Raw genomic sequence first — 17,442 nt, 5'->3', positions numbered from 1 at the left:
ACTTTACTGTGAAATGCTTGCTTACGAGCCCTTCCCAATGATGCAGAGTTAAGCAAATGTTTTTACTTGGACTGCTTTTCACTTTTTAACTCTTCAACCCGTAGACTTATTTGGTGACGTACCATTGTCTAGATTAATTACATTACAAGAATCTGTAGGCTTAACTAGATGAGCATCATTGACATTGCTTTTTGTGTGTAACTTTGTAGCAATTCACACCTTTCACCACCAGAGGTCAGCATAGTCTTACTAAATGCACTCACACTAAATAGTATCTAGGAATGGGTGCCTGTGCAAGTCTGGCAGCGGGTGGGGATGGCGGCGAATAGTGTGATGCGGAGATGGAGTAGCAACAGCTGCGCTGGAATGCGATCAATATGGTTGATAGTGCTCATGATATGGGTGGGGAGGACCTGAATGGTCTGTAGTGGAACGTTATTGGAGAAAGGGATCATGACGCTACTGAAAGCAGTGACGCTTCTAGTGTAGAGTGTGAAGGACGGGAACAAATAATGTGTTGGAGTGGAAGGTTGTGAAGGTGTTTGATGTGAACACAGGGATGCACCTACACCCTATCCGATTAACCAATGACTTTAAAAAAAGAGGAAGTTAAACTAACCCGCTTCATTGGAAATGGTAGAATGCTAATATTCTGTGCTAGCCATGCTCTGCATGGGAAGATTCTTCAAATGGAAACTCAATGGGAAGAATATCAAAAGCCATGTCCCCAGAGCTTATGCTAAATTGAGGGGAGCCATTTCTGGGGACCCACTATGTCTGTAGATGATATTAAAGAAAATGTGAAGGGAGGCAGAGTGATTGAGGCCAAAAGGTTGATCAGTAGGAAAGTGGGTCAAAGAAATGAAAGCTTATCAGTACTGCTGAGGTTTGAGAAGGTTTTGCTTGCAAAAGTACAGGATGTTAGTTTGACTGAGAATTTGTCCCATCCCCCATTGCAGTGTTTTACATTACAAAGATTGGGACATGTATCTGTTCAGTGTAAAGAAAATAAAAGATGTGCCAAGTTTGGAGGGGAACATGATCATGGTTACTATACGAACAATGTGAAGGCTAAGTGTTGGTTGTAGTTGTGGGGGGAACACAATGCAGCATTTGGTGGATGCCAGGTGCAGAGCGAGGCTAGAGGGGCATAAAGTAAATCATGATGTTTCATATGCAGAGGCTGTAAACCAGATTGGTGGAACTACTAGGCGGACTGATGGAGCTACCATGGCTGCTCCCGTATTAAGTAGATTTACTGGTACTTATACTAATCCTGACATGATTTTGAGGCATGTTCAGAACTTGCTCCCATGAATGTGCTGTGTCAAAGGACACTTTGATAGTAAATAAAATTTACTTTCTAGCTTTCATTGGGAAGGTTCTCAACATGACCCGGATTGTGGAAAGCAGAAATGCCAGGTTGAAGATTATTGTGGATACGGCAACAGAGTAATTAGGGGTAACAGATGTTACTGTCGAATAATTCTTTGTCTCAGCATGGTAGAAGTTGGGGGGGTTGTTAGAAGTACAGAATTTAGGCAAACCATAAATGATTGCACACACCCGCAGAGTAGATGGCGGCATGCGCCTTAAACGTTTGTTTGCGGACCGCCATTATACCGAAGAAGTATCTAGACTGGTAGCCACATTCTCGGACATCCCTGCTGCTTTTACACCATACTGAGAAAGGATGAGGAGATATGAAGACGCTTCCTTGTTTACAAGCCACTGATAACAACCAAAGATTTTTACATTTTCTGTTTAATAATCTTATTTGGTGAGGTGGTAACAAACACACACGCATTGCAAATGTTAGGCACTTTACATACAGGGATCGTCGTTGTGCGGCATGTCCATTGCACCTATCACTGTCCTGTCTAGTCTGTATATTCTGTCATTGTTATGTGAGATGTGAAGCTCCTCTAGGCTATTGCTCACTATTGGCCAACTTCATTAATACTTATTACAGTCGTTTCATTACGGCTCAGCGGACACGAGAGAGAGAGCGAGAGAGCAATGACATGGTGCACATATCTGCACATACAGTATGTGATGTAGTACGCAATTTTCTGAGACCACTTTTCGCTCGTGAGTGCCACTTTCAGAACTTCTGGCTTAAAAGCCTACAGAAGTACCAGAGAATCTCTTTAAGACTAAAGGTTTAGGCCAAATGGTTAAAATCATTGCATTTGAAAAGCGCTGTCCTCGCTAGCATGACCAGATAGTGACGTCCACCCCAGTCCCACATCACTCAAGCTGCTGTCCTGTTGTAGCCTACCCCAAGACTGCGTCTGAAAGTGGGTACGTATAAAATGCATTCTATTTTTTGTGTACTATAGGGAATAGGGTGCCATTTCGGACGCATTTACCACATTCATTGATTTTTGGTGCTAAGTGTTCTAATCTTAAACCCCCGAATGAATCAGATGACTCATACACACGTTACTAGGCTACTGTCTGCATCAATAGGCCTATCCTCTTGTGACACTTTCCTGCAAGCCACAGGAAAGTACAACTCACTATCTGGTTATGGTAGAGTGTATTGAAGTAAAGAGCTAACTATAATTGTAACCCCTTACACTCTATAGGGCTAAATTGAAATGTTTCTTACGGATGAAATATGTAAAGCATATGCATAACCATGGTAGCAATTAAAAGGGAATAGTTTGGAGATTGTCGGACAAGCCTGAATCCAAACATTACACTGTTGTTTTTATGTGCATTTTACATTTACTGTACTTTCGCCGCATTTGTTGATAATGATGTTGTTACGGCTCTGTGTTACACAAAGTTTAATATTCCATTGAGGTATGTGTGTAAAGCTATTTTGTAGGCAAACTGAATGCGCACAACAGTAAACCGATAAATCTCATAGATAACCTCACCTGAATACCATATTCATAATGTATCAAATATTGTTGATACATTATGAATATGGTATTCAGGTGAGGTTATCTATGAGATTATCGGTTTACTGTTGTGCGCATTCAGTTTGCCTACAAAATAGCTTTACATTCAGTAACATAAGAATATTCTCTAAAGTGTGCACAGTTCCTAAGTAATTTAAATTAACTTTTAAGACTCAAAGAAGATTCTTCAACTGTAAGGTGCTTTTTTTTGTTGCTTTCCTAGCTGTGCCGTTGAGGAACTAGAGCAAGGACACTTGTAGTTGTTTTGTTTGGAACACAACCCTGCGTCCCCACCTTTACACAATTACTGTTGTTGTTTATGCAATTCAAAAAATGGTGCATTATAAATCCCAAATCTGGGTCAAGTGGGCATAATTTGAAAGCTTGTTCTATTGGCAACATGACTAGCTAAATTATAAAATATGATCATACAGTGTTAGGCTTTCACAAGGCAATTCAGAGAAGCAGATCATAATTTTGGTGCGCAAAGAATGGAATCACGAGTGCATTCGGATGCCAGGTCCTCGGCAATCTTTCTTCGTAATACAACAAACATAGGCAACCAAGTGGTATTTATTACAATCCTCAACGTCTCATCTTTCAAAATACATAGAGTCCTCATAATTTACAGCATTTCCCTCACTCAGACTAAAAAAATAACTAAATTGCCAAATGGTGGGAGGGATGGGGGCAACTCAAACAGGAAGTACCAGAACAAAAACTCAAACAGGACTGTTTCGCTAGCACAGACTGGAAGCCTATAGGGATGAGATCAGAGATCTGGCAATGTAGTGCCAGGACAACAACCTCTCCCTCAACTTCAGCAAGACAAAGGACTTGATTGTGGACTACAGGAAACAAAGGGGCGAGCACGCCCCCATCCACATCAATGGCGCTGTAGTGGAGCGGATCGAGAGCTTCGAGTTTCTTGGTGTCTACATCACTAAGGAATTAGCATGGTCCTCACAGTTGTGAAGAGGGCCCGTCAGCGTCTCTTCCCCCCTCAGGAGGCAGAAAAGATTTGGCATGGGCCCTCAGATCCTCCTACTAACTCTCTTGCACTATGCACACACACTGGACTCACACACTACGTACGCCCATACACACACATGAATACTGACACCACATACGCTGCTGCTACTGTGTCTTATCTATCCTGTTGCCTAGTCACTTTACCCCTACCTACACTGAATGTTCCATACATTAGGAACACCTTCCTTATATTGAGTTGCACCCCCTTTTGCCCTCAGAATAGCCTCAGTTTGTCGGGGGCATGGACTCTACAAGGTGTCGAAAGCGTTCCACAGGGATGCTGGCCCATGTTGACTCCAAGCTTCCCACAGTTGAATTTTGCTGGACCCCAGGAAGAGTATCTGCTGCGTTGGCTAATGGGGATCTATAATAAATACAGTTGTCAAGTCAGCTGGATGTCCTTTGGGTGGTGGACCATTCTTGATACACAGGGGAAGCTGTTGAGTGTGAAAGACCCAACACTGTTGCAGTTCTTGATACACTCAAACCGGTGTGCCTGGCGCCTACTACCATACCCTGTTCAAAGACAAAATCGTTTATCTTGCCCATTCACCCTCAGAATGGCACTTCACAATCCATGTCTCAATTGTCTCAAAGCTTAAAAATCCTTCTTTAACCTATCACCTCCCCTTCATCTACACTGATTGAAGTGTATTTAACAAGTGACATCAAGAAGGGCTCATAGCTTTCACCTGGATTAACCTGGTCATTCTATGTCATGGAAAGAGCAGGTATTCCTAATGTGTTGTACACTCAGTGTATATGTACATAGCAACCTCAATTACCTTGTACCCCTGCACATCGACCTGGTACTCCCTGTATAAATCCATGTTACTTTTACTCATTACACTTTTACATTATTACACTTTTACATGTATACTTTTACTCAGTGTGTATTTATTCCTCATGTCCCTATTTCATTTTAAAAAAATGTATTTTTGATCTTTATCTTAACTCCGCATTGTTGGAATCCATAAGTAAGTGGGACCCATAAGTAACCATTTCACTGTTAGTCTACACCTGTTGTATGGAAAAAGTATGAAAATGTATGCACTCACGTCGCTCTGGATAAGGGCGTCTGCTAAAAGACTAAAATGTAAACGTTTACGTGACAAATACACATTTATTTTGATTTGTACTTCTTGTCGAGCGCAGCGGTCAAGTTCAGAACCGCTGTCAGTCAAAACCCATACAGAGCTATGAAGTGGAGACCCTGAGCTCTGACGTCATGTATAGCAAGTTACTGTACAGCCACTGTGTTCCAATTTAGGCGCTTATCAGTGTCCAAATACTCACTTTTCAACCGGTATACAGGTACGAGTGTAAAGGGTTAACCCCTAACAGATGGCACACAAATTTGTTTGTCAGTTCCCATTAAATATTGTCACTTGTTCGCTCTAGCCTGGCCACTTAGTAGCTTGGGTGCCTGCTTCAGCCAACTCCTTTGTAATTGTCATGTCAAGTACGGTAAAAGCAGAGACAGACTGGCCCTCTAGTGACAATAGTCTAGTGACCCTTCCAGGCTTCATGGTGTAACTGTTCGTATGAGGGCAGTCCATTAATAACACTCTGTGATGAAGAGATGGATGGTGTTGAGAAGTGACCCCTGAAACATTCACAGGAGCACAAACATGGCAACTGAAACAGGACTGTAAAATCCATGGACCTGTTCCAATACTTTAAAAAATGCACCCTTTCAACCTCTTTTACTAAATAGTCACAGATCTGACTTGACTGTATTGATGGAAGCTATGTAGTGGAAGGTCAGTGATTACTTTGCGGAAGGGGAATGGTTGAAGTATTGGGTCATGGCCCATGTCGTATCTCAGAGCAGACCCAGAGGTGAGAGGGGGTTTAAGGCAGGTGAGGTGTGTTTCTCTTCCTCCTGCCTCTACATACACAGTAGAGGACTGTTCATTCACACACCAGAAACACGGTAGGACATAGAACAAATCAGGACCCATAGACTTTTTCTCATATTTACAAAAGCAGATAGTCTTATTATTTCCATTTGAATAGAAAAATCTTTGCAATGTACATGTAGGGAATGTCGACTTAGCTATTGGGCAGTGCTTCAGTTCAGTTTACCATGCAGAAAGGAATGCGTTCAAATATCTCTTCATTCTAAATACAATAAACTGCAAAGGCTTGTTTGGCAAATCTATAGGAAATACTGGTCAGAATAAATACATTGTCGTTGTCGGTTCCTCTGACAGGTCAAAACAGGAGTGTGTCACACTTAATATAAGCAGGATGCAGATCTGTCAGACGCACACACACACCCACAGTGTAGTCGGCAGGAAACGTGTCACAATAATAATAAATGTATTTCATCATCCCCAGGGTGCAACATACTGGATGTTGCAGATAGAAATGCCACAAATAGAGCTGACATGATTCCTCACTCTACATTTCAGAGAGCCATGTCTGTTCTACATCATATTTCTTTATCTGGGCGTTCTGCAATGTGGCCCATGAGTTACCTGAAGTTCTCCCTCAACAGGTAGCCCCTCGTCCAGACAGTGACTGAGGGTTGAGAGGGAAATTTTAGTCCAAGAGTTTGGTTTGGGAATCCTGCACTCATTCCTGAAACTGGTTGAGTGAGCACTGTAGAGGTTTGGGCAGTCAGTCATTAAATGACTGACTCCACTTGAGTATGATATATGACAGTACCCATAATGCTCTGGGTCCCGTCTCGTTATCAACACATGAGGGTCTGAAATCTGAATATTTTTTTCTCCATTGTTGTGGTTATCTCCCTGGACCTTAAGAACAGTTTGTCCGGTAAATTCACTTTAACGACGTATAGTCCGTATGGTCTGTTAGACCAGTCTATTCCAACTGTGTTGTCATAGCAACGTAACACCACTCCGTTCGAACTGTATCGCCATAGCAATGCGCTACACCAGTTCATCCAGTAGTGTGCCCAGGCTGTGGTGATGTTCAGGTGGTCCAGTGATGGGCTTGTTACACATGGGACACACACAGCGCACCTCCAGCCACTTCACCAGGCAACTACAGGGGCAAACAACAATTCAGTGAGACAAATATACACACGCACACACAGACACACACATCTGACACATAAATTCCATCTGCTTGGTGTGAGGTGAGGCGACACTTGCCTCCGGTGAAAGGCATGTTGGCATGGCAACACTCCTAGCTCATCTTTCACTCTGAAGTCCTCCAAGCACACTGCACATGTGTGCTGTGATGGAGAGAAGTAGAGGGAGAGCAATGGAGAGAGAAAGAGAGAGAAACCAGGGGAGCGAGAGCGAGAGAGAGAAGGTGGTTGGAGAGTGTAAAAAGCATCTGCACTAAACAGAAGCATAATGGAAAGAAGAATAACAAACTTACCCCGTGTAGATTCAGTTTCTTTGTATCCCCTTTGAATACCACCTGTGAAAAAGCATCAGTGATTACCGCTAGAATTGTGAGACAAATATGGAATGAAACAGGTTTTCTATTCACAAGATGAAGGGGTGTTTAAAAGATCAGTGGAATGTTTTTGAGGATTGATGTGGGGCGGTCTTCATTGCAGTTACAATATATTTCTGTAATGTATTCCTGAGATTTTAAACAATTCTCCAGGCATTGTGCTTCTGATTATATGCACAGCACGACTGCAAAAAAGGTGACCTGGAAGGCACCCTGAGTTTGTATGCAAACGTGTCATGAAGTAATTGTGTTATACGTGCAGTGTGTTGAACATGACTGACTTATAGAAGACAGTTCAGGAATGTGACTTTTTTTGTGGTGTTGTGACGTGGCTTACCGCTTTGTATCCAAACCTCTCTCGCTGAGCCTGGTGCCTCAGTTTACTGGGAGGGAGGAGAGCAGAAAGAGAGGAGAGACTTTTAGTACAACTGAGTAAGAAGACAGGCAGACGTAGGGACAGACAGTGGTTTCATCAATGAACCTGTCTGTAATCACCCTAGAGGTACATAAGCTGAAACGATTGGCCCTAGTCAAAATTTTATTTTTACTTTTAACGTGCACTGATCGCCAAATAATAATTCTGTGTAAAAATGACCATATACGGTAGCACGTTTTCATCAAACAGATGTAGTAAAGGGACTCGTGCCCGCTGTGCCAACTCAGTTTCAATGGGCATAATGCCTCTCCTTTCCTCTCTGCCACTTTGAAAGGACCACATTGTGGAGCAAAGAGGGTCATACCCTGGACACAGTGCTGTGTTGTTCACACTGAACACAATCTCACTTCATTAAGGCTCAATAACTCTTCAGAGCCAGAGCAGTCTCCAGTTACCACTGTGGTATATCCTCTTTGTCACAACACAGACGAAAACAATAGACATTCATCCTTCTATTCGTGTCTTAAAATGTGCATGTGTGTGTGTGAATGTGCATTTGTCTACTGTGTGTGTTTGTATACGTGTGTGTAGGGCCCTATAATATCAGTTTTATTTTTTGCCTGATTCCGTTTAGTTTTTCCCAAATTCTGTTTTCTCCATTTAGTTATTTCAGATTTCCTTTTTCAGTTTTTTCTTTGGTTTTCGCTCTCAAAATCACACTTTTTGAAAATAGACCATCCAATTTAGAAGTTTTGTGAGTCCACAACAATGCTTAAACCACATCAGGAGACCACTTTTTGAGGTCTGGGATAAATAGAGAAATTTCGATTTTTGTGTGTAGTTACCCTTTAATTGCAGTGTGCAACTAGCAAGAGGCTGTTGTCTAGTGTTTTTTTTGTTGTGACGGTAGAGTTTGCAAAACAAATACCCACTGGATTGATGCAAATAATAATGTTATAATTCTGCCAGGTAAGCATAGGTTACTTTGTAGTTAACATTTGATTGAGGTTTTTGGGAAAGGCAAATTTCTATCTACCAGAAGACTTTTCATTAGCATCATCGCTAAAGGCTACACAATGTGGTAGACACACGCACTGCACATTTCACAGACCAGAGCAATTCTCGTTGACTCTTCAGAAAGTTTCAGGAAATACGAATCACTATTTATAGTCTTATGATAAACTTGGGCAAATTAATTCATTTTCAATACATTTAGTTGATTCCCTACTAAGTTAAATACAATTTTGAATATTGTTGAATTCCGTTTTAATGTCTGGATTCCGTGATCCCGTCCCGCGTTCTCTGCTTCGCAGATTTTATAGGGCCCTATGTGTGGGAGGTTCAGGATAGGAGGAGGACCCTACATTTACTTCCAACCGTGGGGCTGCTGCCTGAGGCCTTAAATAGACTCAGGGACAAACCAGGCTGATAATCATCTGCAGCTGATTGTTTGAGTTGGGAAATACTTAAGGACAGAGGAAACTGAGGGACGGGTGAGGAGTCCCCCATGACAACAATAGCCTGGACCTCATTCTAAAGAGCTTTTTAGAGAAGCCTTAGTCACAGTAACAGTAATAACAGTCACACACACACACACTCATGCAAACACATTGCTGACATTTCAAGATCCATGGGGATCTACACTGAACAAAAATATAAACGCAACATGCAACAATTTGTAAGATTTTACTGACTTACAGTTCATATAAGGAAATCTATGGATTTGACATGACTGGGAATACAGATTTTGTTGGTCACAGATACCTTTAAAAAAAGGTAGTGGCATGGATCAGAAAACCAGTCAGTATCTGGTGTGACCACCATTTGACTCATGCAGCGCGACACATCTCCTTCGCATAGAGTTGATCAGGCTGTTGACTGTGGCCTGTGGAATGTTGTCACACTCCTCTACAATGGCCATGTGAAGTTTCTGGATATTGGTGGGAACTGGAACACTGTGGTACATGTGGATCAAGAGCATCACAAACAGGCTCAATGGGTGACATGTCTGATGAGTATACAGGCCATGGAAGAACTGGGACATTTTCAGCTTCCAGGAATTGTGTAGAGATCCTTGTGACATGGGCCTGTGCATTACCATGCTGAAACATGAGGTGATGGCGGTGGATGAATGGCATGACAATGGGCCTCAGGGTCTCGTCACAGTATCTCTATGCATTGAAATTGTCATCAATAAAATGCAATTGTGCTCATTGTCCATAGCTTATGCCAGCCCATACCATAACCCCACTACCACCATGGGGCACTCTGTTCACAATATTGACATCAGCAAACCGCTCGCCCACACAACGCCATACCACACAACGCCAATGCCATTTGCCTGCTACAGTTGAAACCCGGATTCATCCATGAAGAGCACACTTCTCCAGTGTGCCAATGGCCATCGAAGGTGAGCATTTACCCACTGAAGTCGGTTACAACGCCGAACTGCAGTCGGGTCAAGACCCTGGTGAGGATGATGAGCATGCAAATGAGCTTCCCTGAGACGGTTTCTGACAGTTTGTGCAGAAATTCTTTGATTTGTGCAAACCCACAGTTTCCTCAGCTGTCAGCTGGAAAAACTTGTCAATAATCAACTGACTGCCTTTCTTGATGTCTATAGTATTCCCGCAGGTATGCAAACCGGTTTCTGCTCAGGATATGGATATGTTACTGCAACCTTAAAGGTGCTCAATGATGTCACCATTGCCCTTGATTTTAAGGAATATTGTGCTGCTATTTTTATTGACTTGGCCAAAGCTTTTGATACGGTAGACCATTCCATTCTTGTGGGCCGGGCTAAGGAGTATTGGTGTCTCTGAGGGGTCTTCGTGCTGGTTTGCTAATTACCTCTCTCAAAGAATGCAGTGTATAAAGTCAGAAAATCATCTGTCTCAGCCACTGCCTGTCAGCAAGGGACTACACAAAGGCTCGATCCTAAGCCCCACGCTCTTCTCAATTTACATCAACAACATAGCTCAGGCAGTAGGAAGCTCTCTCATCCATTTATATGCAGATGATAGTCTTATACTCAGCTGGCCCCTCCTTGGATTTTGTGTTAAACGCTCTACAACAAAGCTTTCTTAGTGTCCAAAAATATTTCTCTAATCTTAACCTTGTTCTGAACACCTCCAAAACAAAGGTCATGTGGTTTGGTAAGAAGAATGTCCCTCTTCCCACAGGTGTTATTACTACCTCTCAGGGTTTAGAGCTTGAGTTACTCACCTCATACAAGTACTTGGGAGTAGGGCTAGACGGTGCACTGTCCTTCTCTCAGCACATATCAAAGCTGCAGGCTAAAGTTAAATCTAGACTTGGTTTCCTCTATCGTAATTGCTCCTCTTTCACCCCAGCTGCCAAACTAACCCTGATTCAGATGACCATCCTACCCATGCTAGATTACTGAGACATAATTTATAGATCGGCAGGTAAGGGTTCTCTCGAGCGGCTAGATGTTCTTTACCATTCGGCCATCAGATTTGCCACCAATGCTCCTTACAGGACACATCCCTGCACTCTATACTCCTCTGTAAACTGGTCATCTCTGTATACCCGTCGCAAGACCCACTGGTTGATGCTTATTTATTAAACCCTCTTAGGCCTCCCTCCCCCCATCTGAGATATCTACTGCAGCCCTCATCCTCCGTTCTGCCAGTCACATAAAGGTTCCCAAAGCACACACATCCCTGGGTCGCTCCTCTTTTCAGTTCGCTGCAGCTAGCGACTGGAACGAGCTGCAACAAACACTCAAACTGGACAGTTTTATCTCAATCTCTTCATTCAGACTCAATCATGGACACTCTTACTGACAGTTGTGGCTACTTTGCATGATGTATTGTTGTCTCTACCTTCTTGTCCTTTGTGCTGTAGTCTGTGCCCAATAATGTTTGTACCATGTTTTGTGCTGCTACCATGTTGTGTTGCTACCATTTTGTTGTTATATTGTGTTTCTACCATGCTGTGTTGTCATGTGTTGCTGCCTTGCTATGTTGTTGTCTTAGGTCTCTCTCTTTATGTAGCGTTGTGTTGTCTCGTTGTGATGTGTGTTTTGTCCTATATTTATATTGTATTTATTTTTTATATTTAACCCCAGAACCCTGTCCCCGCAGGAGGCCTTTTGCCTTTTGCTAGGCCATCATTGTAAATAAGAATTTGTTCCTAACTGACTTGCCTAGTTAAATAAAGGTTAAATAAAATGAATAAAAATATAGTCTTCCATAAATACAGTACCTAACATTCGATTTGGACCACCATTCCTCCTAACAATGAGTAAGACATGAGGAATCCAATAAAAGTATCAAAAGCCACAACACCCCATGCCTACCCCACACCAACAACCAGTATACAGTATCAGTTCTCTATATCTGACAAGTAATATGCAGCTGCTGCTGGGAGTATTGTTTCTTCATCCTTCGTACTGTAACGCATTCCATGTGAATCTGGTGTTGTCCCCCTGTTCAGAGAAATTAGCCATTGAAGTCACTTGCATTATTTACCATAAATGTGTATGCGCATGCATTGAGTTATTGTGCTTATTTTAACTGATTTCATGGGATTGATTTCCATGTGGCATTTATTTCATTGTACTGATCAACATTTGCATAGAAGTGGCTTCTTTTATAAAAGTGTGTGCTGTCTCTTTAACCAGTAATGACTCATTCATGAGCCAGAGCCCTCAGCCTCAGTTCGCTGAGGGAGAGATGTGAGGGAGACCGATTAAGTGAATGAATAAAGTTTTTGGTGGCAATCAGCTTTGAAATCAACATATTTTGCGGTATGGTTTGGATATTATCACAAAGAAAGTACGAGGGTAGTGAATTGATGATAGTTTCAGCTGTAAGCTAGCAGGGAAAGGGTCAGTGCAACCCTGAATCCTTGGGATGTCCCTACCCTAAAACCTAACCTTAACGCTTACCCTAAACTTAGCCCTTTTTCATTTAAAATTCAATGGGGTAGGTGACATCCAAAGGATCCTGGATTTCACAGACTGCAAGGAAAGTTGGCCTACAAAGCTGGTGTCTTCTTGCATTGTAAAGTTATTCTAGTCTATATGGAAATTGTTTTGTGAACAGTAATTAACAGTACATTTTTATATGCCATGTCACATTATTCAAGTGTGTAACTTCTGTGCAGCATGAGTGGGGAGCTAAAAATGATGCAGCCCAGATTCCCAGTGCAGACTATCAATAAGTATGTAGAGTAGGCACAGTGTGCTCTGTGGGGGACATCGGCTGCGCTGATAGACAGACTTGATCCGTGAGACACATTTTGCACAATTACCGAGAGTAACCACAATTCTAGTACCCAACCGTTTTTCACATTTTAGTATAAAAAAGGTATGGAAGTTTCGGTATACCGTGCAACACTAGCAGACAGACAGACAGACAAATAGATAAAAAGATGGAGGGATATGTTTACCTGATGAAGTAGCAGCAGAAGATGAGGCTGAGGATGAAGACGAAGACTCCTGTCCCGAAGATGACCATGTAGATGTTGAGAGGAAAGTCCTGGAACGCCACGGCAGACATGATCCCTAACCTCTAGCCCCCGACCTGCTGTGACCTATGATTCTTCCCCTCTGACAGTGAACCAGACACACACACCCTGGAGGGAGACACACACAAACATTCAATAATTTCAGAAAAGCGTGCACGTTAAGAATGTTGATTACAAAAAAAGAATGCAAGGATGCAAACAAACGCACGGCACTCACACCAGAATAACACAACACAACACAACACAACACAACACAACACACACACAGTAAGAAACCCAGCCCGTCTCTGTTGTGGGTGAGGGAGAAGACAACAGGCGCTGACAAAGCAGGAAGTGATGCAGTCTGTGGCGAGACATACTGTAGCTCAGGTGCTGTGCAGCTGGCAAGATATTGTAGACCCCAAAGACTTGAAGTTACCAATAGACACTGATCTAAGGGCAGTTTGTATGTAATGTTAGGTGGGATTGGGGAAGGTGAGCTGATCCAAATCTGTGACTATTGTCTATATGGGTTTACTGATGCCCTAGTCTTCTGATGTACGACTGTACAGCATGAACGCCTGTACAGCATGAATACAGAATAGCTGTATTTTCAGGCCCTGGTCCAAGTACAACAACCTGCTCACATGCGTGCACACACTGCCCTAGGTAAGCCCTTGCCTACAGACTGTTTATATTCCTAAACTCTATTGGTCAAGCAGCACGTGTTCAGTTTATTGGTTGAGAGAACAGAGATCACACTGCATGTGTGTGTGCGCGCAGTGTGCGTGCATTCTGAAGCACGGATGTTGGTGTGGGTCACTGTTAGAAGAGACTGTGATTTCCAAACACTTAATCCACTTTTTTCCCCAAGATAATTTGAAGGCAAATGTATAAGTGTGTGTAATATAAAGGATAGAATCAATAAGTTTACTATTGTCTGTTGTCTCAACTTACCATAAAACAGACTTGGATATCAAGAACTATCTGCGCACACAAGAGAAGTTGCGCACACCGCATACTTACAGTGACGTAAAGTCACCAAGGGACAATGACATACCATTACTGAATATCATATAATTTATTTTCAACAGAGGATATATGTCGTCAAAATTTCCAATGTGTTAGTAATAGAAACGATTACATAAAGTGATGCAAGTAGACCTGGTGTTATGAGCGAAAATTGAGCATATCATACAGTAAAATAAAAAAGTCACAGTGGTGTCAGCTCATAACTTGATCTTGCAAAACCATCAAAACAATGCACACAGTGATTAAGTAAATGTTATGAAAAACAAGAAACGTTAACAGAAACAAATGTGTTATGCGTAAAATTATTACCGTTATAACGAAGAAGGCTCACAGACTGCCCCTCGATGGTAGAACATGTTTATTCTTCATTAACACCAGTGGTTCGTCGTGAATGGATGCGGCTCACAGCTGGACTATACATTCTTCCTTCGGTAGGAATTTCTCTCTCTCGCTATGGTCCTTCTTTTCCAATGTCCCAACCAAAACAGACATAAAGATGAAAATGTTGCCATGAGATATACTGGTCATTTGCGACTTTAAAAAAAGACAAAGAAAAAAGTTGACATATGCACATCCGTAGCCAATTTTACTTCTGGATTCTACATCTGTTGTTATTTTCGTAACGCGAGAAGTCCTGCCTTGGTATTGTCATACACAACATTACCGGTACAGCTAATTCCGTAAGGGAAGCCTATTAATTTAAGGATCCGCCCCTTTCTTTTTCAGTTTTCGCCTAAAATGACTTACCCAAATCTAACTGCCTGTGGCTCAGGACCTGAAGCAATTATATGCATATTCTTGATACCATTTGAAAGGAAACACTGAAGTTTGTGGAAATGTGAAATGAATGTAGGAGAATATAACACATTCGATCTGGTAAAGGATAATACAAAGAAGAAACCATGCGTTTTTGTTTTTGTACCATCATCTTTGAAATGCAAGAGAATGGCCAATATATGATTTAGGAATCCAGGCGCAATGTAGATTTTGGCCACTAGGTGGCAGCAGTGTATGGGCAATGTTTTAGACTGATCCAATGAACCATTGCATTTCTGTTAAATGTTGTGTGTCTGTCCAAATGTGCCTAATTGGTTTATAAATAACATTTCAAGTTCATAACTGTGCACTTTCCTCAAATAATAGCATGGTATTCTTTCACTGTAATAGCTACTGTAAATTGGACAGTGCAGTTAGAGTAACAAGAATTTAAGCTTTCTGCTAATATCAGATATGTCTATGTCCTTGGAAATGTTCTTGTTACTTACAACCTCATGCTAATCACATTAACCTACATTAGCTCAACCGTCCTGCGTTCAGCTCAGCCCACCAACCCTGTAGAGGTATAAAGTGGAAACAAATCATTTTTCCTCACCTTCTCCTATTGAGCCAATTTGAGTTCAAAATAATTGTACCAAAAGAAAAAAAAAATATGTAAATGTATAAACATTATTATTATTATTATTTTTTAAATTTTTATTTCACCTTTATTTAACCAGGTAGGCTAGTTGAGAACAAGTTCTCATTTGCAACTGCAACCTGGCCAAGATAAAGCATAGCAATTTTGACACATACAACAACACAGAGTAAACATGCAATAAACAGAACATACAGTCAATAATACAGTAGAACAAAAGAAAACAAAAAGTATATATACAGTGAGTGCAAATGAGGTAAGATAAGGGAGTTAAGGCAATAAATAGGCCATGGTGGCGAAGTAATTACAATATACCAATTAAACACTGGAATGGTAGATGTGCAGAAGATGAATGTGCAAGTAGAGATACTGGGGTGCAAAGGAGCAAGATAAATAAATAAATACAGTATGGGGATGAGGTAGGTAGATAGATGGGCTGTTTACAGATGGGCTACTGTATGTACAGGTGCAGTGATCTGTGAGCTGCTCTGACAACTGGTGCTTAAAGCTAGTGAGGGAGATAAGTGTTTCCAGCTTCAGAGATTTTTGCAGTTCGTTCCAGTCATTGGCAGCAGAGAACTGGAAGGAAAGACGACCAAAGGAAGAATTGGCTTTGGGGATGACCAGTGACATATACCTGCTGGAGCGTGTGCTACGAATGGGTGCTGCTATGGTGACCAGTGAGCTGAGATAAGGCGGGGCTTTACCTAGCAGAGACTTGTAGATAACCTGTAGCCAGTGGGTTTGGCGACGAGTATGAAGCGAGGGCCAACCAACGAAAGCGTACAGGTTGCAATGGTGGGTAGTGTATGGGGCTTTGGTGACAAAACGGATGGCACTGTGATAGACTGCATCCAGTTTGTTGAGTAGAGTGTTGGAGGCTATTTTATAGATGACATCACCAAAGTCGAAGATCGGTAGGATGGTCAGTTTTACGAGGGTATGTTTGGCAGCATGAGTGAAGGATGCTTTGTTGCGATATAAGAAGCCGATTCTAGATTTAATTTTGGATTTAAAGCGAAAGTGTAGTAATGCAAGTAAAAAAAAAGGTAAACAAAATATATTGAATTGTATGATAATATGAAGAATTCAAACGTATTGAAAATGGTTTTGGAATCATTCAGTTGATGTTTACAACCATGCTCCATGCTTGTCCCCCGTGTGGCTTAGTTGGTAGAGCATGGTGTTTGCAACGTCATGATTGTGGGTTCGATTCCCACGGGGGACCAGTACGGTGAAAAAAATGTATGAAATGTATGTATTCACTACTGTAAGTCGCTCTGGATAAGAGCGTCTGCTAAATGACTAAAATGTAAAATGTCAAAGTTTCTTTGGTCAAACAACTTATTTTCACTCTCGGTTTTTGTCCTTTCAATGAATCCACCTAGTTAAATAAAGGTTAAATAATATATATTTTTAAATCATATTGTATAAAACAAATCGTGACAGCTGGGATGGAAACAGGACATTTTTGTGTCATTTTATATATGCAGACAGATCATCTGTTCACTCGATCTGGTGGGATATTTTTGTGTGAGTAAAACGTATTATTTGGGAAATGGCGGTGGAAACGCCTTTATGCACAAATATTGATATAATAACCATCATATCAAAGTCAATTTGGAGTCAATTTGGGAAGCGCACAGTACTACATAGAGCAATGACTACATTGAACTCTATTCCACATCAGGTAACTTATGCAAGCAGTACAATCAGATTTAAAAAACAGATAAAAATACACATTATGAAACAGCGAGGACTGT

At 41.6% G+C, this 17,442-nt stretch overlaps 1 protein-coding gene across 2 annotated transcripts; it reads right to left on the bottom strand.

Moving 5' to 3' along the window:
- Positions 1-4,693: 4,693 nt before the first annotated feature.
- Positions 4,694-14,962, bottom strand: LOC106562905 (RING finger protein 122). Of its 2 annotated transcripts, XM_014127980.2 has the most exons (6): positions 14,575-14,962; positions 13,177-13,362; positions 7,720-7,765; positions 7,302-7,343; positions 7,070-7,152; positions 4,694-6,959 (listed from the first exon to the last, which is right to left on the bottom strand). In XM_014127980.2, exons 2-6 carry the CDS (start codon positions 13,284-13,286, stop codon positions 6,845-6,847), a joined length of 396 nt encoding a protein of 131 aa, XP_013983455.1. In that variant the 5' UTR covers positions 13,287-13,362; positions 14,575-14,962; the 3' UTR covers positions 4,694-6,844. The 2 variants fall into 2 exon arrangements, with proteins under 2 accessions (XP_013983455.1, XP_045545787.1); XM_045689831.1 differs by lacking the exon at positions 14,575-14,962 and having other exon boundaries at positions 13,177-13,511.
- Positions 14,963-17,442: the final 2,480 nt, after the last annotated feature.

This window comes from Salmo salar, chromosome ssa11 (genome assembly GCF_905237065.1).
Source record: "Salmo salar chromosome ssa11, Ssal_v3.1, whole genome shotgun sequence".
NCBI lineage: Eukaryota > Metazoa > Chordata > Actinopteri > Salmoniformes > Salmonidae > Salmo > Salmo salar.
Note: the sequence above shows the minus strand (reverse complement) of the source record. Positions and strands in the feature narration are given on the sequence as shown.